At 36.3% G+C, this 24,900-nt stretch overlaps 1 protein-coding gene across 1 annotated transcript in view; it reads left to right on the top strand.

Annotated features, from left to right (window-relative positions):
* The first annotated feature begins 699 nt into the window (after window positions 1–699).
* The window catches only part of celf4 (CUGBP, Elav-like family member 4), a 110,570-nt gene continuing 86,369 nt past the window's right edge, over window positions 700–24,900 (top strand). Inside the window, exon 1 of the mRNA XM_026196581.1 lies at window positions 700–1,269. Coding sequence (XP_026052366.1) covers window positions 1,251–1,269 — 19 coding nt within the window. The 5' untranslated portion in view covers window positions 700–1,250. The remainder of the gene's footprint in view (window positions 1,270–24,900) is intronic.

Below are 24,900 nucleotides of genomic sequence, written 5' to 3'. Positions count from 1 at the left end.
CTCCACAGTCACCGGACCTGAACCCATTCGAGATGGTTTAGGGGTAAGCTGGACCGCAGACAGAAGGCAGAAGGGCCAACAAGTGCTAAGCATCTCTCGGGGAACTCCTTTAAGACTGTTGGAAGACCATTTCAGGAGACTACCTCTTGAAGTTCATCAAGAGAACATATTGACATATTTTCAGTTGTTTCACACTTTTTTGTTATGCATATAATTCCATATATAATTCCATGTGTGTTAATTCATAGTTTTGATGCCTCCAGTGTGAATCTACAATTTCCATTGTCATGAAAATAAAGAAAACTCTTTGAATGAGAAGGTGTGTCCAAACTTTTGGTCTGTACTGTATATATATATATATATATATATATATATATATATATATATATATATATATATATATATATATGTTGTATATATATTGTTGTATATTTAATGCTTCTCCTATACAGCAATGATATTGACTTGAGATGTCTTTGTAGGTTTCCTGCTTCTCAGATGTTTCTCCTATAAGAAAACATCTAAACATCTCCACTAATATCAACAATGTCTTAAATTGTGCCCAGATTTGGTTCTCCGCATGAATTCCACACACATATATATATATTATGTTCTATTGCTGTATGTCAGTAATTGTTTAACTCATATCTTTTTATTTGCCTTTGGATCTTTTAGGATAAACATCTAAGCTGAGTTCCAGAAAGACAAGAGACTTCTATTCAATCTCCTGAGCTGTGGAAGAGAAGTAAACCTTTCCTCTGGGATCCTGGAGAGCAAGTTTGATAACACAACAAAAGACAACAATATTCGATAGCAAAGATGAGAGAAAGGGATCTTAGAGATTTTGTGGCCACAGAGCAGGACTCCTGTAGAGAAGGACTGAAGTGTCTGTCTGTGTTTGGCTGGCTTCAGGGGGCAGGTGCACGGTGGGCTCAAATCCTTTCGTAATGCTTTCTCCACCTGTACGTCTTTGTACAATGAGAAACCAAGGAGGAGGGGGAGTGGGACCTTGTGAAGACGAAGCCTCCTGCAAAGAAGCAATTAACAACATAGCCCTGTCAAATTCTCTCACTCTCATTCTCTCTCTCTCTTTCTCCTCAGTCTCCTCTAACAAGGCCACAAAATGACTCACCTCTCATTGGGCGGGTGAGATGCCCTGAGAAACAGCACAGAGCCTCACACCAGAGTATTACCACTCTCCAGAACCACAGAGATTCATTCCTCCTCGTCTTCAAGACTCTTCTGGGAAAATGAATGCAGTCAGCCAAGGTCAGTAATACTGTAATCTTGTGCAACACTTGGAATGTGGAATATAAACCAGGCAGCTTTAATGTAGAGGAGAGGAAGGCGAAATCCCCTGTTGGAAGCTCGGATGGTGAAAACACACTCATTGCATGTTATGTATGCATATGTGCAGTGCAAACACATGAATTATGCATTGCATAAATGACAGCGATGACAGGACAGAACTCTTTAGTTCTGTTCAGTAGCTGAACTGAAATGGCAGAGGACTATTGTGAGCTGTAGAATTCTGCAGGAAGACTTTCTGAACTTTATGGGCCCCTTTGCATATCATTATTGTGATAAAACTGTAAATTGCATAACAGCACACTGTGAGTCTGGATTTGCATGCAGATACTGAGCAGATCACTTACAGAACAACTTTGACCTGAGGTTAAGTTCGTGCTGAACAATGAATGAACTTTGGGTGTGTAGGAGTTTGTGTGTGTGTGTGTGTGTGTGTGTGCAGATCATAAATGTGGGATCAAATGTCTGTATATCCTTATGTTTCTTTGAATAGAGTCTATCTATCTAATCTATCTATCTATCTATCTATCTATCTATCTGTCTGTCTGTCTGTCTGTTGTTCGTTCATTCGCTCCATCATTCTGTCACCCTGTCTGTTTGTCACTCTGTACATACATCTATCAGGAAAACACATTGTATCTGTATCAGTTTTTATTTACATAATATATGTGTACTGTGTATATTTGTGTATGTATATATATATATATATATGCGTACATGTGCGTACATGTATTATATTTATATTTATGTAATTTATGCTACATATACATTTTTAATATACAAATATAAACATTTACTTAAATATATACATGTATGTGTGTCTGTGTATGTATGAATGTATGTATATATATATATATATATATATATATATATATATATATATATATATATATATATATATATATATATATATATATATTTATTTATTTATTTATATACAGTATAGTTATATATATATATATATATATATATATATATATATATATATATATATATATATATATATATATATATATATATATACATACATTCATACATACACAGACACACATACATGTATATATTTAAGTAAATGTTTATATTTGTATATTAAAAATGTATATGTAGCATAAATTACATAAATATAAATATAATACATGTACGCACATGTAAAAAAAAAATTAAAATATATATGTATGTATATGTGTGTTTATATATACAGAATAAATATACACAGTAAACACACACATATTAAATATACAAAAACTTTTATTTTGGATTCGATTAATCGCGATTAATCATTTGATTATTCCTTTTTTTATATTGCAAATTATTATTTGATGCCTACATTTACATAACTATTTACTTTATAGCCTCCAGGTACTGTTTTTCACTGTTTAAAATAGCAAGAAAAAAAAAAAGTTTACTATTTTAAGCGGCAAAGATAGTTAGGGTGAGATAGTACGGTATTTTTCCAGTACATTCTGATCCCTTTTGGGCTCCACTTTTCAGAGCCACTGTATATACGATACATAATATGTCATTAAAAAGTACAACACAAACATGATCCAGAGTAGATTAGAAAATGGATTAGAAATGATCAGACTGCACAGGGACCGCCGCAGTCTCTCATGCAGTTTCATAATTCAGAAATTCATCAGCTGTTTTAGTGTTGCATCAATTCACCATCCCACATTACAAAGGTTTTGAATTGTGTTTGGTCTCATATGGTATAGCACATTACCCATTACCTTGAATATGATATATGGTAATTTGACAGACACCAGATTATGAGCAAATGTAAAGTTAATTTAACAAATGTGCTAGAACAGTTTTGTTGGCGTGTATGATTTAAAAAGAAAACATTAAAAAGTCAATTTTACAAAACATTTGATTACAAGTGACAGCTGAATTGGAACCACCTTTTAGAAATACATTATATTTTCTCCCCATTTCGCTGTTTGGTGCTTTTCTCTCATAATGTCTGCCTCAGCGTCTCTGTCTATTTGACATCTTGAAAAACGGTGTCCAGAATTTATCAGTCCGTGTGTGCCAATGTTGCATCATGTGTGTTTTCAGGCCTGAGCGCACAAGACTGATATATTCTGGCCACAGTATTTCGTTAAGCCTTAGACAGTGATGATAAGAGAAAAGTGAAGCTTGTGAGGATTTTGTGTATGTATGTGCGTGTTTGTTTGCCATCGCCAGTGCTCTTCCTTGCACCCTGCCAAAGGGAGGAGGAAGCGTGTGTAATTTGGCTGCAGGAAGAGCGGCAGAAAACAATTATGTGCACGAGGTGGCCACGGAGATGAGGCAATCGGCGCATGCTGTAATGGAGAGGACAGTTGACACATGGGCTTTATCCCGCTCTGGTATTGTTTGAATGTGGGCAAAATGACTCCTCTATATTGTCAGGAACTAAAATGCATTGCCAATTATATCCGATGGCATCCCATTGGAGAGTAGGTAACATTTAAAGTGATGGATAGAGACAGGGAGGATTATTTAGTGGAGGCCTTTTTCATTCAAAACTGGCAAAAAAATGTCCTTGCATTGTGAGTCTGGTGAGTGAGTTAAGCTGGGAATGTAAAAAACAGTGAGCAAACAACAGATATTCATTGAATCACATGGTTGCTGTCAGAGGTAAACTGACTTTTAAGCTCCAATTTTTACTTTTTATTTTTCTCCGCAAGTCAAAATCTGGCACTCCCTGTTGTGTCTTCAAGATGTTTTGCAAGATGGTGTAGATCAGATCCTTTGTTTTTCTTCTTTGAGAAATCACCATTCTCAAATGGCAGTTGTTTGCCTTGTTTTGACATCTTTGTAGCACAATTTGTGTGTGTTATTCACCAGGCAATACAGCTATAAGCTCTAGCATGCTGTTTATAACTTGCACATTTTCTCAGCTGGTAGTTGTTCTGTTTTTGGGGGGATTTGACATCTTTGTTTCTGTAGGGCCACTATTGCTAGTGTGTGCTTATTCAATGAACTAAATTTATATTACAATATTTCTGCACATCAGTTTCATCAGTGATTTTTTTTAATAAGAAAGAAGCTGGGAGAGACTAATCCTCCCACCTCTGTTCACCCAGAGTGCAGCTGTGTGAAAGAAGCTTGGCTAATAAGCAGGATCAGCCATGTTCCTTTCCAACTTATTTAAGCACAGCTTCAAATGCCAAGATACTTTTTCACATGTTCCATTTTTCGGCAATCCTCGCTTTTTACCTCTTCTTGCTCTCGCACTGTTCATTTTCTGTGAGTGAGTACGGTAACCTGCACGACTGATTTGTGTCAGGTACAGTACATGCTGTCTGAACACAGAAGCCCCATGACATGCATTTCTGCCTGGAATTTCACTTTAATATAGACTTATTTCTACACTTGTGAGATTCTTCTAAATAATACAATTATGAAGTCAGATCTTACAAAAACATTTAATAGTTTTAATCATATTTTAACCTAAAATCTAAAATATTTTGTACATATTTACTGCCATTCAAAATGTTGTGATCAGTAAGATTTTTTTTAGTTTTTTTAAAGATGTTTCTTCTGCTCATCAAAGATGCATTTATTTGATCAAAAAATAAAGAAAAAACTGTAATTTAGTGAAATAGTATTATCATTTAAAATAACCATACTGACCTAAAGACCTAAAATAACTGTACAGGTGTGTCTTTATTTATACATAATAAATATACACAGTACACACATATGTACTGTATAAACAAAAACTGGATTTTGGATGTGAATAATATATATATATATATATATATATATATATATATATATATATATATAGATATCCATCCATCCATCCATCCATCATCTTCCACTTATCCCGGGCCGGGTCGCGGGGGCAACAGTCTAAGCAGAGACGCCCAGACTTTCCTCTCCCTAGCCTCTTCTTCCAGCTCTTCCGGGGGGACCCCGAGGCATTCCCAGGCCAGCCGGGAGACATAGTCCCTCCAGCGTTTCCTAGGTCTTCCCCGGGGCCTCCTCCAGGTGAGACGTGCCTGGAACACCTCCCTGGAAAGGCATCCAGGAGGCATCCGAAATAGATGCCCGAGCCACCTCAGCTGGCTCCTCTCGATGTGGAGGAGCAACCGCGCTACTCTGAGCTCCTCCTGAGTGACCGAGCTTCTCACCCTATCTCTAAGGGAGTGCCCAGCCACCCGACGGAGAAAGCTCATTTCGGCCGCCTGTATCCGGGATCTTGTCCTTTCGGTCATAACCCACAGCTCATGACCATAGGTGAGAGTAGGAACATAGATTGACTGGTAAATCGAGAGCTTTGCCTTACAGCTCAGCTCCTTCTTCACCACGACAGACCGGTACAGCGACCGCATTACTGCAGAAGCTGCTTATCCGTCTGTCAATGTCACGTTCCATCCTTCCCTCACTCCTGACCAACACCCCAAGATACCTGAACTCCCCAGACAACATAGCTCCTAGGATCATTCGGGTACTCAAACATCTCCAACACGATAAGGTGACAGTTCAGGAAGAGGATATATATATATATATATATATATTATTCACATCAAAAATAAAAGTTTTTGTTTATACAGTACATATGTGTGTACTATATATTTATTATGTGTAAATAAAGACACACATGTACAGTTATTTTACACACACACACACACACACGGGTAACTGTTATCATTTTTTTACTGTGTTTTATTGTGTTAGCTAGCTGTGTTCTTTGGTTATTTTTTAACCTAATCAAAATAACCCAACTGCAGTTTGATTAATTGGAATGCACAATGGGAAAAAAAACTTGATTTTTGAAAATGACCATAGACATAAAGTAAATCACTTTTTACAAAAAAATCACATTTACAAAAAGTAAATCACTTTTTGAATCAAACAGTAATAAATTAAAATCGCTTATATCACTCAACTTCCGTGAATAACTGTTAATTTTTGATTTTCTGTCAGCTCTTCTCAGTGTGACACACAACGTGCACGTGCCTCAATCAGCCTCGAGTCCCCATCCTGACATGTGTGACTTACTGACAGGACAGGTGCGTGGAGAATGATGCATTGTATGTCTAACCGCCCCACAACCTTCTGGCATGGCTCGAGAAGAGCTGGGAGTCATTAACTTTTAAAGCAGGTAGGCTGATAGAAAGAGAAGGGTCAGACTGACACAGGGGCCGGTGTCCATACTGCACTCTGTGGCATACAGATCCCTCCAAAAACCCCTTCAAATGGGTCTGACGGACAAGAGCGAGAGGGCAGGACGCAACCCGGCAACAGCGGGGAACCGCCGCTCTCATCTGCCAAGGCACAGGTGGCACAGGTGGCATCGAGAATACAGGCAGGTATGTGCACAAGTGTGTGTATCAGAGGAACAAGAGGGTTGATTGACAGGTCTCATCAGAGACAGCCTAATGACACCCCCAACCACCAATTAAGGCTCATCAAGGTCCCCAATTGAATGTCGCTGATAAATAATGTATGCCCTCAGTAATTCCACATAATCTTGATACTGGAGAGTCAAAGGTGTATGCATTATTAATGGGGCCAAATTGGACTTTAATAACTGCCTCAGTGAATCCTACACAGTGGAGGAATTCACTTATGTTAATATGGCTTTATTATTAATGGGGTGACGGTTTTCTAAAATGTTAACTAACCGAAGCACTCCAGAGGCAATTCCCAAGATTGACGAGTCCACCATCCGGGACAGATGGAGAATTCTTATTTATTTATCGGCCTACCTGTGGTGCGTCAGCTTAGACCATTAGATCAATAATTTGTTCATCAAATCATTAGCTTGTATCAGAGTGGCACAATTATGTGGGCGGCACGTTCGCAAGACATGTTGTGAATCGCATATTACTGTACTGTAGCTCAAAACGAACTGGCTTACTCTTAACAAACACAGATGAGCTGATAAAGGTGGTGCCAGATTTATAGTTTGTTTGGAGTGTTAATTGGCTGACAGTTAGTCCGCTGATAGGATCCTTATGGAAGTTTCTGTCCACCATGAGAAAAAAAATGGTAATTGCAACAAAGTCAGAATTCGGCTTTTATATCTCACAATTCTGACATTTTTCTTGAAATTCTGAGACAAAAAAAATCAGAATTGGGAGATACAAATTCAGAATCGGTAGAGGTATAAACCCACAGTTGCAAGAAAAGAATTATGAATTATGAAATAAAAAAAGGAAAAACAAACAGTTGCTAAACTCAGAATTCTGAGAAAATAAGAATCAAAAAGCAAATAATATACATTCAGAATTGCAAAAATATAATAATAATTGCAATTCTGAGTTTAAATCTCGGTACAAATGATAAGAATAGAAGTCTGAATTGTCATTTTAAAATCACTATTACCTTTTTTCTGTTCTGTGACAGAAATGGGTTTACATAGATCCTAGGGGTGGGTGATATGACCAAAACCTTATATCACGATATGATTCATTTTATTTCACGATAACTGTAATATACAGTATATCACAATATAGTTACTTTTGCTTTTAATATGGTCTTTATGATATCAACATTTTGATAACATAGAAATCTTATAAGTCTTGTCACCAGTGTCAATATCACAATAAACTAATACTAGCCAACATTTAAAAAAAAATAACAACAACTCTAGCTCACTGAAACCAAGAAAACAGTCAGCGATTAAATAAGAGTAAGAAAATAAATACAAGTAAGAGGACAAAAATGCTACAGTAGAACAAATAAATAAGAAATGCTATATATCGAACAAAGCAATCAAATGTATAAAAACACTGCATATTCCCCACTGTGAAAATAAATGATAAATGTCTTCGTTTTAAAGTTTACAAAAGTGATTTAAGAGCATTGAGAGATTTTTGTTGTCTGATTAGAATGATTGGCAGAAAGCAGGAATATAATACTGCTGTCACTTTAAGAGCTCCCAGATTCAACACATGCTTTCTTTCTCAACTGTTTGCTTTCACTTAAGACCTAAATTATTGTGTTTATAAGGATACTTGCAAAGACAAGCTTTTTGACACATACAATTATGTGTATTTAACCAATCAATGCCCACAACAATAGGGTTTCGTGACCACGTAGTACAGCAATGTTACATAAGTATGTAACGGCAATTGAGTTAATAGTCCAAAATCTCTACAGATTGACAACTTACTACTGGTTATTCCTGTCTACAATTGCCAACAATTATTAGATCCTAGAAAATATCACTTAACACTGTTTTTAAATGATTAGCACTATGTCTTAAAAGATCACACTGGGATTAACGCACAACAAAATCATGGCGTTTTGATAAAAAAGATTTAATATTTGCTCTAAACCCGCTTAGTTGTTAGACTGACGAGCAATTTTTGTATCCGTTCCCGCTCTCAAGGGCCTGTTACCAAAGCACTTTGTAAACACAACTTACAGGAGAAGTTTCTGTGTGTCTGAAACTGGTTCTTAGCTTCTCTAAGCTTGTTGAAACTTCAGATATCATGTCTGTGCATGCGTCCCAGAAAGGAAGGCAAGTGATTGAATTGTTTGTGCGTTTCTTGGGCATTTGCATACGTCCACGGCGCATCAGAGGCGCGGTTCTGCTTCGCTTCTCTGAGCTAATCTACCTGGCAGAGGCTCTGAGATGTTGCTGGCACGTACACGGATCACAGCCCACTTGCACAACATCACAAAGAAGCCAAATGAAAATGTGTGTTTTCGATTTGTGTCTAGAAGCCTCTGTGATGATCAAGAGATGCTTGTTTTTGAATTTATTCAGATTTCTGTGGTACAAAGTTCTAAATCAATTACACAGGAAAGAGTTTCAGTATGAGCACAAACAGATATTAAAAAAGTGATGCGTTTTCTCTGTTTCTGTGAAAAAGACTTATATTATGCATATTTTTATGTAGGTGTGTGTGTATACACAGCTGTTCAAAAGTTTGGGATCAGTTTTTATAGAAGTATCTTATGCTTTTGTGAAATATTATTTAAATTTAATAAAACTAAAGACTTTTTGGAGTTATGAAGGGTGCAGTACTACTCTATAGGTACTCAAGATTAACAGGATATTGAGTGAAAACGAGCATTTCACCCCCCACCCCCCCCCCCCTTTTTAAATATAGATCAATAGGCAGATAGATTTATAGAATTATATAAAAATGTCGGTGAGTATACAAATAGTAAAAGTTAATGAATATATTACAAATCATTATTATTATTATATTACCATTTTTGTGATATGGCACTTTCAAGGGTTATTAAGTATTTTTTTGTGATGTGAGCTTGATTTTTTTTTTATCTTTTTCTTCTGATTTAATTTGTTGGTCAATGGGATTCTATCCTTATCTGCAAAACTGCAATTCGCTAAAGACCAGCAGCATGTTGTGACTTCCTGAAAAGCACCAAGTGTTTGTTTCAGTGGCTCATGCTTGATGCCAAGCCAATTCAGAAGCAATTAAATCTCCAGAATTTCAGATACAGCTGTCCTTTTCCACTTAATACAGATGCAGCGTGCCGGTATCACATTATTTTTAGAAGCCAGAAATCATTAACGCCAAAAACTGATTTCCCCACATTGCTGTCACAGTCTAATTCAGATAAATTTCTCATTTGTGATGTTTCCTGTTCAGTGTGTTGTGGATGTGCTGTGGCGTGTTTAACGGATTCCCAGGTGTCTGGCGTGTTTTGAGATTGCATGTATCGAAGGTAACCGGTTGCCTGGGAAACACTATTGTTTGTGGGTTTAATTAATGAAAAGTATTAGAAGGCGACATTAGCGCAGCTAGAGTTGCTCTCTTTCTATCTGGTTAACCTCTTCTTGCTCTCACTCCATCACCTCCATCCCCCACTTCCTCTCTCTTCATCACATGTTCATCTGGCCGTGCGACTCTGCTTCGTGTGTGCAGCTGATACGGCAGATTGAACAGGACAGGTGTTTTCCGTTTCATCTTGGCCTGCGTCTGAGGTTAGAGTTGGAGGAACGCAAACGCTAAAGGAGGGGACAGATAGTCACAGGGTTGGCAGTTCATCGTCTGCATGCGTCAGAAACCTAACAGACTTCTGGACATCCCATCGATATATTGACAGCTGCTGTCACTCGGGCGGCTTTAGTGATGTGCAAGGGTCTGGCACATAAGGCTGATGGAATGCTTTGATTTCCACATCGTCTTAAAACCAACAGAATTCTGGCCAGGTCATTTTGATGGCAATGCAGACATTGGCTTTACCAATATTTGTGCCAGCGCACACTATTAGATTAAAATGGCCTTTTTCATCTCAGATTATCCCCCAGCGTTCCATGTATTAACTGGCCTAGTGTATCTGTTTTGTCTGTTTTGTTCCCTGCGGTAGATTTAGGCATTGATTTAACAGTAAATCTTGCTCATCAAGGTCTGGATTACTTATGCTTTAAGTTTAGATAGGTCTGAACATCCAGTCCCTTTGTTCTCCATCTTTTCCAACCAATAGGTATTGAACCACATAAATTACTGCTTAACAAGCCGGACTGTCTGTTTTGGCTGCCAGTGACAGTTTAAGCTCAAAAGTGTTTTTTTTCTTCTCCTTCTCAATCAGGGAAGATTTTGTGTATCAGAACTGAAGGGGAAAAAAGCATTTTTTAAATATCACAAAACATTTTATGTCATCATATATTTTTATTAGCAAGTATTTATTATTTGATATGTTAAATACACTGCTTTTAACCACATCAACTATGGGGACCCACTGGTGGGTCCAATATTGCATATGCCTAATTCTCAAAAAATCTAAATAACAGCTAAAGTTGTTAAAGGGTTTGGGGTCCACAAAATAATATATATATATATATATATATATATATATATATATATATATATATATATATATATATATAATTATTATATATATATATATATATAATTATTATATATATATATATATATATATATAATTATTATATATATATATATATATATATAATTATTATTTATATATATATATTATACCTTATGTGCAAGGCTGCATTTATTTTATTTATTTTATTTATATATATTAAAAAGAAATATTGATTTATAATTACCTGTTTTCATTGTAATATATTATAAAATGTCATTTTAAGGGCTATATTGAATTTTCAGCAGCCGTTCAGTCTTCAGTGTCACATGATCCTTCACAAATCATTCTAATATGTTGATTTGCTGCATACTGTATCAACATAAGAAACCTTTCTTGTGATTGGTCTTAATTTAATTTTTATAATTGTTCATTGTGAAAACAGTTGTGCTGCTTGATATTTTAGTGGAAACCACGATACATTGTTTTTCATACATTGTAACATTGTAAATGTCTGTACTGTCAGTTTTGAACAATTTAATGCATCCATGATGATTAAATAAATCTATTTCCTAAAAAATAAAATAAATCTTGCTGACCCTGAAACTTTTGTGTATATATACATGCGCAAATATTTCCTTCTAAAAAAATAAGGAAAATCTGTCAGAAAGTCAGTTCACTACAGCAGGTTTTGGAACAGAGTCTCTCCCAAACAGAGAAAGTATATCAGGTTTTTGTTCTCCATGTTTTCATTCACCCTGCTCTTTGTTCTCTGAGGAAGCGAGAGAAGAGGGCTTTTAGATCCAGCAACATCACGGTCTGAGAAAGCTTATCCCAAGAAAGGGTTTCTGAGAGCAGACCCTAAATTTCTGTTGACATTTACAGAAGGGCTGCTTCCAATTAACCTTCAAGTATCTTTTCACCTCTTCATGCTGATTACATTTTCCCCTAACAAACAGGCTAATTTGTTATTAGCAGGCTGTTGGAGAACTTGCATTCATTTTCATCAGTAGGAAATTGCGGTGGTGGAGTGATTGCTTGGATTGCTTTCTGTCAGTTGGCATGCATTGTTTGATTTTTGATTTATTTTTTCCCCCTCTGTTCATCTGCTTTTGTTACCAGTAGCACCGCTGGGTTCAATTGATATGGACCGCTGCTGCTGTACACCTGAAATATACTCAGACACACTTCCTCTTTCCTCAACTCTCCCAGCCCTGATATTTAACTCCGGAGAGAGACAATTGTTTTCCACCTGCGATTCCACTCTTCTGAAAACACTCTCGCTCAAACACATACATGCAGATGTTTAGCATGGCGTTTGGGGAGATTGGTCCCGTGGGCAGGAAGACACAGCAGGGGTGCGCTCGCACAGTTCTGCCAAGCGAGAGAAAGTAAAACAGAGTGTAAAGTAAAAAAAGCAGGGGGGAGGGGAGTGTATACCCAGCCTGCCTTGTGCTGGGCTGATAACGCTCCCCTCCTCTCCTCACCACAGGCCTGTGGAGGAGGGCACAGAGGCCCCTGCCTGCAGCCAACCCACCCAGGAATCTTATCTTTCCTGCAGCCTGTGCTGCTGCCTGAAACCCCATCAGACCCTGGGACTTGGTCACTCAGCACACACACACATACAGGTTTGCAGATGGCCACGTGTGCTGCAGATGCATACCAAATTGAGTCATTTGTCTTTTTTGGGTCAGAAACACAAAAAAACTAACTCTAACACGTTTGGCAAAACAACAGTATACAGAACTTATATATGCACCATTAAGAATAGAATTTAAAAATACCATTCATACCATTCTAGAATTGCAACTTGAATTAATACAATTAATTACAATTCCAAAAAAAGAAAGAAACAAAGAAATTTACATAAAACAATTTTAACTAGAAACTTTAAGTATCATGTTGATAAAGCCTTGTTTGTCAGTTAAATTATTAACTAGAAACTTTTAAATGGCTTTTTATGACAAACGTTTTGTACATATATATTATATTTTTAATAATTCAACCTGTGGATCAGGTTGGAAATCTATGGATGGTTAGATAGCGGGAGAAGGATTAGAGAGAATGACAAATAAAACAAGATAGATAGATACATTTTGCACAACCCTTCTATATTCATAATATACCTAGTAACCCTAGGGGTTGACATCTTTGCATGTGTGTGACAGCCGTGAGTTTATCAGTGGCACTTTTTCTCCTGACGGTTCGGTGGGGCATCTGTCACGCTGTGAGCCAGGTGACTCCTGCCTGCTTCTCTACTCTCCTGAAATGCATATTGACATCTCGCTTTGCTTCTAAACTGTGTCTTGACAAGGCAGGGGAATCCGAGCCAAAAGGAACAGACTGCAGCTGTGTGGGTTTAGGAAACTAGGTTTTTGGGAGCCTAACCATACAAAGCCTTCCTTTTAATCATTCCTGTCTTGTCCTTATGATGATTCAGACAGATTACATGGAAAAATCAGATGGACCTTCAGAAACAGCAGATTGTCAATGGCTAATTGCTTGTCACGTATGTTTGGGTCTGTTAGGCCTATTGCAGAAAATGCTTATTCTGCTTACATGCTGAAGTGCTCCTGTAGTTCAGATGGTGAGGCATGATGCTAGCAATGCCAAGGTTATCTATAAATGTATATTGATAAAATATATGACTAGAAAAGAATAAAAAAATAAAATAAAGAGATGTAAGGATGATAGAGATTCACACATTGGAATGAGGCGCTGTGAACCACATTGACTCTAGCCTTGTTTACACCTGTATTAGCCTCTGTCTCGGGTGATTCGATCATGATTGGTCAACCAAAACCAATTGCTGTTTACACCTGGTATTAACACGAATCTCTAGTGTCAATTTGTGATTGGATTTCATTGAGTAGAGGGTTTCAGGAAAAATCTGTTGGTACGTCATCATTTTTGAAAACGTGCATTTATATGCTCCATCATTTTGAGTCACTCTGACCCTGAACCATGTTGCAGTTCTGTGCACTGAAGTTAAAAGGAAAATCTTTGCTTTTAATGATCATTTTTTTAGTTTTGTTTCTATAGACTCCAAACCATTGAAGTGTAACTCATTTTACACTGGCTGAGACTCTTCTTTTTATTTCATAAAACTCAAAATGTGTTTCTGGGTGTGACCCAAATCAATGGAGCCAGTCAGATATGCAGTATATTCATTGAGAATTTTTATTTATTCATTTATTTTTTTATTTTTTGGTTGTTTGATTGTTTGGATAGTCTAGTTTTTGCAGAAAGATTGCATGTTAGGTAGATGGTCCTTTAGCTATCTTGGATTATCAAGATTCTTCCAAAACTAGGTGGATTGAATCACAAGGCACTTTTGGTTGCATAAATCACTGTCTTCTTCTGACTCGATCATTCGAGATGTATGTTGTATAATGTAATAATGTCATTTTAAATGTAATCAACAGCCATTACATCAGTGTCACATGATCCTTCAGAAATCATTCCGCTGATTTGATATTCAAGAAACATTTCTTATTATTAGCAATTTGGAAAACCAATGTGGAGCTTATTATTTAATGGAAACCGTGATACATTTAATCAAGGATTCTTTGAAAAGAAAGCTCAAAAGAGAAGAAATAGATCTGTTTTGGGACATTATAAAAGTCTTTACTGTCACTTGTGATCAATTAATGCATCTTAAATTAATAAAACTATTCATTTTTTATTAATTTTTTTGATCTCACTGACAGCAAACTTTTGAGAGTATTTCAGATTAAAAACTTCAGATTCTAAAGGTTTACAGCCTCTTGCAGTCTATTCATTTGAACCAAGCTCAAAGATGTATTTATTCATTGATTTATTTATTACTTTACATAATAGTATTTTGTTCCAACTGAGCTTCAGATTATTAACAAACTGTTAGGCTGCATGAAACTCAATCTTGATTAACCACATTACCTCTAAGGACCTAAATAATTTTTAGGGGTCATAAGAATAAATACAACTGTAATTGTAATTTTTACTGTTTATGTCATATACTGTTTCCTTAAATGAGGTAGACGGTGTCACACAAAAAATAAATAATAATAATTCTATGGATTGCAATGATAGCACTGGATGTGTGAATCACTGGAATAGTGTTTTCACAATGAGCCTGCGGTTGATATCTGTCTGGAGATGAAGCCATGTGGGTCTTTGGGTTTTTTTTTTTTTTTTTTTTTTTTTTTTTGTGGCGGTCCTGCAGCATTGAAAACCCTCCCTGAGCACTGAACAAATTACTGACGCATTAGAGTGAAGATCTCTTTGTGTGTATGTGCCGTTTAACCAGGACTGGGAGCCCAGGGGCATGTCCCCAAAATTTATCTCTAATTAATATTGCCCCTTGACAACAACTTACAAAACACGTTCAGGCTATTACCTCTATTTCAGTGGTTATTATAAGTAAAAAAAATATCAAGTTCAACAGCAGTCAGAGTGCTTTCAAGGCAGGCTCTGAGTTAAGACATTAAGACGACACTAAACAGGGTCAATGTTTTGGGATACTGGACACTTGACCTGCTTTTATATGGTAATTAGGTACATTCACGTACAACTCCCATATGGCACAGGAGGAGATATGATAGAATTAGAGCAACTGAGTCACCACCGTAGGCACTTTCAGACACCTGTGTGTGTGTGTGCGTGCGTGTGTGTGTGTGTGTGTGTGTGTGTGTGTGTGTGTGTGTGTGTGTGTGTGAGCGAGCTTCTGGCCCCATGAGACTGTGCGGATCAAGGGGCCGTACTTGACGATCTGTGTTATTTTGATGTGTGTGTGAATATGTGCAAGGGTGACCGACATATAGAGGTCATTAGGAGGCGGCAGCACAACTGGAGATGGACCTCAACAGCTGTGTCCACATAACATTCGATACATCTGTTTCAGAGAGAAAACTCTGAGCTCTTATATAAGGAGGAACTGCAGCTTTTCTCGCTTTCTATCAAGTTTCCAAGGAAATAACCTACTGATGTATCACATGGCAAAGCATTTCTTAATGAGCTGCATTTTATTGGATTTCTGCTAATTAAGATGTTTGAGAAGCCAATTACAGTAAATATCATCTTCCTCTGCCTCCCTAATTACAGATAGAGGAGGTGGAAGGATTTGAAAAAGAGTAACAGTCCTTTATAAAAGATTTGTCCTTTCATCTTAAGGGTTTGTTTGCAGACCTTATTTGCATACTCTAGCAGTAGCCAAATGAAAAACAGAAATCTAAATGTGAACTTAAAATGATATTTTAAACTCAGTAATTACTACAGCTGCAGTTAGGCCTCCCAAAATATTATGAATTATTGTTTAATTGCTGTTAGTTAAAAAACTTTGTCAATTGTCTTTTTTTTTGGGGGGGGGGGGGGGGGGGGCATTTATCTGAAATAAATTTGAATCTACACTCTTATCTAAGTTTGAATCTACACTGGAACCATTCCAGTGGTTCTCTTAAAAATAAAGATGGCAAAATATGATTTTCAAAACCATTTTTAGGTTCCCCAAAGAACCTTATAGGGAAAGGTCTTCAAAAGTACAAAATAATCTAAAGAGACTTTTTTTCTACTTTAAAGAACCTTTTCTACAAAGGAAAGGTTTCATGGATGTTAAAGGTTCCTCATGTAGCCATCAATGGAAATAATGAAACTTTAATAATGGGAAAATGGTTCTTTTAAGAACTGTTCACTGAAAGGTTACCAAAGTGGTTCTTTAACCTTTATTTTTAAATGTCCATGTCCAAATCAATTATAGAACGTGGAAAGAAATCCCTGTAAAAATGTATAAGCTTAAAATTCTATTCACTCATGAGTAACAGATATAATGTTAATTTAATGTAAACTAACCTCTAATATCTTACTCTTGTCTTTGTCTGTCAATGTACATCCTGTACTATAAGAATAAAAACAGCACAATTTCAAACAAAGAATTATTAACATGAGTCCTTAACAAAGAGTGGCAATAACCTCATTACCCATAATTCAACTCACTACTACACTAGATTGCACCGTTTTAGCTTATGTCTGCTGCCTAATTTGGAGGAAATATACTAATGAGGGTGTTTTCAAGAAAACAGTGAGCAATCTCTACATCCTGTGAAAGTCATGAAATGATTAATTTGCCTCTCTCCCTTTCTCCCTGCCCCTCTCTCTTCATCTCTCTCCTTCTCTTATTCTGTATTCTGCAGGCACATTGCACTTATTGTATGATAATACTGAAGGTAGATTGTTGTGTTATCTTGTCTACAGTCCATATATAAATGTTAATGTCATCTGTGCATGACTCAGACACACGCACACACACACACACACACACAGAGACACACACAGACAGATTCGTGCAGAGTACATTTCACGTTTGTTGCATGAGATGATGCAAGAGCGCTGTTAAATTCAGTCACTGAACACTTCCATGGATATAGTGCACACAGTATAATCAGTTCCCCTTTAGTTTAGCAACTTATGTTCATCCACAAAATGAAAATATTGTGATTATTTACTCATCTTCATTTTTTTCAAAGATATATGACATGCATTTTTCTCCTGAACACAAAAGTAAATATTCCACAGTTTTTTCTTCAAAAAATAAAAGCATAGAAGGCCATGAATAGCTACAGCATAGTCACTTTGCACTTTCATTATATATTATGAAATATGTTTTTAATGATGTTAATAATGATGATGAAAGTTCTGATAATATAAAATATTTTTAAATTGATATTACATATATATTATATATACATGTATATTATTTAATATTTGTAATTAATTTATAGTCTAATATATATATATATATATATATATATATATATATTATATATATATATATATATATATATATATATATTTAATTATGTTAAAAAAATTATTATGATGCATCTTTGTTTAAAAAAACGTGTACTATCCACACTGAAAACATAGTGTGTATGTATATATATATATATATATATATATATATATATATATATATATATATATATATATATATATATATATATATTCTTTTAATTATATTAATCTAACATGTTAATTGGATTTATTAATTAAGGTTAAAAATAACACATTAAAATTATTAACAAATTTAATGCACTTGCTCCATCACAGACCTATGTGGGGTCATCTTACATTTCATATTTCATACAGTTTATTGATGACAAATATAATGCAGGACAACACTTACTTGCGTGATGGAGCCTAGAGAATGTGGTTAGAACATATTTGATCAAATCAATTTTTTATATTTACATATTTCGTTTTAAATATTTAAATATTATTTATTATAAATTGAACACATTTAGCATCAGAAGCAAGAAGTGTGTGCCTCTTTGAATGTTTATCACATTTTAAACATCCACTATCCGCTTTGCATACATTGAAAAAGTCAGCAGATCTCAAACAGAAGTGAATGTTAGCAGGGCGACTCTTTGAACTAGTTGCAGTGACTTAAGACGACAGAGTGCAAACCAGTTTGAAGATATCTGGCAGTTGCTCTGAGCTACGATGATAGAGCTATATGGTGTGTGTGTGTGTTGGTGGCAAATGTGCAACTATTTCTTAAAAATGTCTTCTTAAAAAAGTCTTCTGGCACTCTGTGTGTGTGTGTGTGTGTGTGTGTGTGTGTGTGTATCAGGGGTGGGCAGTGCTTTGCTGCCGTCTCTCGGGTGGCTGGCATTTGATGCATGCTATCTCATCATTCCCCATTCTCATGCTAATGAAGCTAAAGATCATGGCTGTGACGGATGGACGAGTGAAGTGAGAGGAGGGGCTGTGGGAGCGTGCTGTTCGGTGTCACTTGCTATCCTGACACACACACACATACAGACCTGTCAACAAGGCCACCATAAGTGGAGAGCCAATGACCTCAATTGTACTTAGTCAAACATTCAGGGTTACACTGTCACAATTGAGCTGTAGTTGGCTGATTGGTTGGTAGCTGTATGGTCCGGAACAGATAGGAGGACTGCTGATTTCGCTGAACTTGTTCTTAGATACATACTATGTCCTTCTGGCATCTCTATGGGCAACTGGGTGACTTTATTTAATCTGTATCTTTTCAAACCAGTACTTTTGCCATGTGTGGACAAATTTTGACTAGTTTTAATAATGTTACACATTTGAAATCTTTGCATTAACAATATGGTTGCAATCCTGCAATATTCTCCCCTATACACTTTTCTCCCACAAATTAATACTCTTATTTAGCAGATGCATTAATCTGAGCAAATGTGACAGTAAATACAAAAATTATTAAAAATGCTGTTCTTTTGACATTTTTAAATCATCAATGAATCCTGATCAAGAATCTGAAATCATTAATTTCCACCAAAATGTTATAGTCCAGCTGTTTTTATCATTGATAAAAAATAATAAAGTTAAATGTTAATTAGTATAAATGCATGAATTAGAATGATTTCTGAAGCATCATGTAACACTGAAGACTAATGAGTTCTGAAAATTCAGCTTTGCATCACAGGAGTAAATTATATTTAAAAATACATTAAATAAAAAATATTTCACAGTATTACTGTGTGTGTGTGTGTGGGGGGGGGGGGGGTTATGAAATAAATGTGGCCTTGATGAGAATATGAAATTGCTTTCAAAATATTTTTACAAATCTTTTAACATGTGGTGTTCTTCATATAATGTTAATATAAATTATAACGTTTAATGATTTGGTGATTTTTAAAATGATTTAAAAGTGTTATTTGATGCTAAATATCGTATCTCCACCAGACAGGAAGTTTACAGATCCCACTATGGCAAGGGCTTATGAATATTAATTAGCAAATGTGTTTGTGCAGCCCAGAAAGTTTATGTCAGCGTGACCTACTAATTAATATTCATGAGAGAAGCCATCATGTCATAAAGAGTTCATCATGCTCAACACTTTAAAACATGCTTTTTTTTTCTTTTCTTTTTGCCGCCACAGCACACTGATGTTAAGTAATAGTGAGTCTTCTGTCTGTGCAGCTTACAGATTCACTGAAATATATAATATAATATATCCAACTGGAAATATGGATGGAAATGTGTCCCCTCACGACTCCAGGTATGTTTTCTTGATGTCTGGCTCTTTCTAACAATGCTTTTAAGAAACAAAGCCAAGTCCAATGGGTCGGGCAGCGTGCCAGAGAGAAGGTCGCATCAGGGTCAGTGGATGTTAACCTCCTAAAGAGCACCCTGGGGCCTGTTCTAAATATACATCTTCTGAGGGTGGCATCTCAGCCCCATCATTAGATAATGGTGTTGCAGTTACTCTGCGTTCTCCCAGGAACAGAGCGAGATTAGAGTGTGCCAATAGCGAGGACATGGCCCATGTCAGATGTCAGAGACAATGGGTAGGATGTCCGCAGACAAAAACATTTGCTCTTGTAATCCAGTAAAGGTCTTTGTAATGCTGTTTAGGTGCTTTACGTGTAGATGCAGGATGCCTGGTGAGGTCGGACATCTAATTGACCCCATTTCCTCTGGTTTGTGCCACATTAACATTGCAGGAGACATTGCACATTGTTGTGTCGCCTGAAAAGACTTTCAGTGGAGAAAATGAATTTGTCCAACCCCAGTGTTTTACAAATGTAAAGAATCTCTTTCAGAATGCACATTATATGGCAAAGAAAAAACATATTTATTCTATTTTGCTGGAATAATAGCATGTCTGTGCTATTGTTCAAATCAGCATTCTTGAGCTGCTTTCATTTGTTAAAGGTGTTTCAGACAGGCTGCTGACTAGTTGCTGTAAAAAATTAAACATAAGCTCAGTGTGGGTTACATTAATAATGTCTCACAAACTGTCATTCCTGCACTGCAATTAAGTCTTGGTATACTGTTGTGATATGTTTTAGTTGTGGTTGTCAAGCCACATGTTAAGTGCGTGTGTGATTCAGTTTCATAATGCGGTTTTTATGCAGGTTTATGTGGTGGCTGTCAGTCAGGCAAATTTGGATACAAGTACACATAATAACATTAATGTGCCTAGGATTTCAATCATTAGGCAGCAGGTTGGAAACACCAAGGAGAACAGTGCAGGTAGACTGAGTTTCACAATAACAAGCTGGTTATCCCAGAAAAATACAATAAATATTCTTGATCTTTAATGGGATGTCCAGAGGCTATTATAAGTATTAAACTACATTTTTCAAGGTGTTAGGGTTTTGTCTTTTTTTTACATTTCCATAAGTGGCAAAATTAAATGTAAAAATATACAGTATAATAAAAATATATGGGTCACGCTACACAGGACCATGATCAGCAAGGAGACACAGGAGATTTCTTCAACATGGAATTTTAATTCAAAGAGTTCTCAGGAACTCAGAAGACATTTAAAAGCTGATGAAGAACTGGGTAATGGGAAGACTCTAAATAAATAGACAAATGGGATTACAGACTAGACACACCTGGGAATCAAATTTTTGCAAATGGGGAAAACCTGGAGAGAACACAATGGAGACAGGAACACACACAAAACATGAAACAGAGTCTGACAATATGCAATACAAATAAATGAATATATTTATACTGTACTATATTACTACAATTGAACTGTAAAATAAAATACACTAATGTTCAAAAGTTTGGGGTCTGTATTTTTCTCAGGCAGCATTTATTTGATCAAAAGTATAGTTAAAAGTTATATTGTGAAATATGAATACAATTTAAAAGAACCGTTTTGTTATTATTATTATTTGAATATACTTTAAAATGTTTTTTTTTTTTTTTTGAATACAGGACTCGTACAATAGCATTTATTTAAAACTGTTTTTCAAAAACAAAAAAGTTGTACATAGCGCAAACATTTTAAAGCCAGCATACATTTAAATATAAAATTATTAAACATGATTTGTTTTTAATTTGCTGTAAAAATAATCATGAATGAAATAAAACAGCATTTTGGAATCATGTTTTAATTTGACATTTGCATGAACAGTATATTTTCTAGCTGAGATTGAAGTGGCATGCATGGTCTTAAAATAATAATAATTTTAAAAAAGATATTAAATCAGAAGTACTGATTCACTTCTTTAGTGTTTTTTCACCTGTTAAATGCCTTGAAAGCAGGTGAGAGCTATAGTAGTAGTGTACTATGCATAATAGGACTGAAATACGTATGTGATTTGATTCTTGGTGGGGCCTATAACATAGCTAACACTCATCTGCACTTAATCGATGCCTATGCGGATTATATTGTCCCATCTCTATCCTAAAATCCCTTTTAACAGTGTATTCTGTTGCATACTTTACACAAAACAAATGTATATGGTTTTCACAAAGGCTCCCCAAAGGGCTCCAAGTAATTTAGCTCAGCGGCAGTATTTTAAAATTCCCCCTGGGTCTTTTTAAAGGATACAACAGTTAAAAAGTACAACAGGTTGTTTATGCTTTCTTGTAGCTGCTGACAGGCTGGCTATTTCCACAGAAATACCTCATAAAGCATGTCGGCGCTTTTTCCATTGTCACCTTTCTCTCCCTTTGGAGTGGTTGCTGGCCAGAAACAGCACCTGAAACATAAACACATGATAGAAAGTTTATGGTGTCTTCGGAGTATTTGAGACTGACTGATTGTCCAATCATTTCATATAATTGCTTGCACCTGGTTTAGCAGAAGGAAAATTGGTCCTGAGCGACTTTGCTGTCTCCATAGGCACAGTTTTTCACTTCGAAGGAACCAACGTTGTCACTCGTTGCAACGGTGCAGTCATTTCGTCTGGCTTTCTCTTTCTCTCTCCCCGCTATTGGAATGGTCTTTGGCAGCACAATGTGTTGTATTTCCAGCAGTCATGCTAAGCCCCAGGCCCTCCGCTAGCTCCATCACTGTAGGACAGTGGCAGGTGGCTTTGCCCACCTCTCTAACACCTTCCCGGGGGAGCAATCAAGGGCTCAGTGGGGCCAGACACCCAGACACCAAAGTCACTGTAAAGAGCGGAGTGAAGCTCACATGACAGGGAGGTGACACGTCTGCCTGTAGCACAGGTGCAGTGAGACAGCCGAGAGGTCAGAGGTCACAGGATTCCAAACCAATGATTAAAGACATGGAACTGACATGAGGAGAAGTTAGAAGCCACGTACAGGTGAGAACCTCTCTCTCTCTGACTAATCCTGGTGGGGATAAAGTAACAAGGAGTTCATGTGTTGTGGAAATCATCAGTAGGCCTATGCGTCATGAGAAAAAAAGTGAAAAAAAAAGTGTTTTTAGTCAAACGAAGGCAAACAAATCCTCAATTTGTGTTCTTAAAGGGATAGCACACACATAAAAATGCAAATTCCCTCAGTCCTTACTCATATCTGTAGATTTGGTGATTTATGTAATATCTAAATACTTGTGTAGTACTTTAGTACTTGTATTTAATACTTGTCAAAGTGTTTGAATACAGTGGTGGCCTGATGCAGGGATGTAGCTTAGGTTACTGCCATTTTGGACTTTTCCTCAAAGAGAGCTAAACTTGTCTTCTGAATGGGGATAATGTTGTTTTAATGTTGTGCTTTCTTCTACAATGGGGTAGAGGAGTCGAGAGTCAGTTGATAGTTGTGATTGGGGATTTAATTTAGAAAAAAATGCCCAACTGTGTCAAGTGGTGAAGCCCTAATCTGTTTTCAATACTGCACTAACAACCAACGGCTCCCTTCTGATGCAAAAAAACTCACCGCTCTCACGATAAGCAACTCCTCTAGAGTAAACAATAATTAAAGGGGAAAAACTCCACCAATCCATGCTTTTATTCGTTCCATGTGTCCCTTGGTATTGATCCAAATAGCTTTTTTCTTATCAGTAAAATCAGATTATTTTCTGCAACATAGCTTTTAAATTTATGAAATTCAAGAGTGGCTTTCTGTAAAGTTTATCAGACTGGCATGTGCCATAGTCTCAGTGGATCTGATAATTATCACCTTTTATATGCTTGCTTGGCTGTTGTTTTATTTGCCTGTAATCAGCTGGAGTCACATGACTAATTTTCTTTCTGCTTCCTCACATTTATAGGTTCCAATTAGCTGAACTCTGCATATTTTCTATAGTGCCACTCTGGCAAAGTTTTTTTTGGAGTTCTGTGCTCCTCTGCCCTTTCCTACTCGTCCTCCTAAATTACACTGAGATGATGAACTGCTTCCGAGGCTCAAGGCTCTCTGAGATTTAGAACTTTGTCCTGGATGAAGGACAGGTTAGGAGAGACATTAATATGCAGAACAGGTAATATCAAAACCTCAACGTACTTTACGGCGGCTGGCGCACATTATCAATCTATTTGTGCAAGCTGCCCTGCAAGAATTTCATTTGCCACTCGTTTATTTGCCTTCCTCAACAATTACACTGCCGGAACAGGATTTGATTCAAAGTAATGTTCCAAGGACACAAGTTATTTCAGTGCACTCTATTGTCAAAGCATGAGGGGTGTCAAAAAAGGCTTTTGTTACTTTCAGTATAATATTATAGCAATCTCTTTCAAGTAAACCCATTTTAGAAGGGGTCAGTTGATATACACTATCGGCCAAAAGTTAGAAATATTCTTTTATTTTTTAACATAAGTCACAATTCTTACCAAGACTGCATTTATTAGATTAAAAAACTGTAAATATTATTGCACTTTAAAATTATCACTCTGGTGGCAAAGCTACATTTTCAGTAGCCTTTACTTCAGTCTTTAATGTCACACAAGCTTTCAGAAATGTTGATTTAGTGCTCACTTTTTATTGGTGCCCAATTAATGGTTCTTATTATCATCAATGTTGAAAACAGCTTTTGTTGCATAATATTTTTGTGGAAACTAACATACATTTTCAGGATTCTTCAACGAATAAATAGTTAAAAAGAACAGCATTTACTTAAAATGTTTCTTTAAAAAAAACCTGCCCCATACTTTTGAATGGTAATGTGTC

The sequence above is a fragment of the Carassius auratus genome, chromosome 21 (assembly GCF_003368295.1).
Source record: "Carassius auratus strain Wakin chromosome 21, ASM336829v1, whole genome shotgun sequence".
In the NCBI taxonomy this organism is placed as follows: Eukaryota; Metazoa; Chordata; class Actinopteri; order Cypriniformes; family Cyprinidae; genus Carassius; species Carassius auratus.
This window is presented reverse-complemented; position numbering and strand designations above follow the sequence as displayed.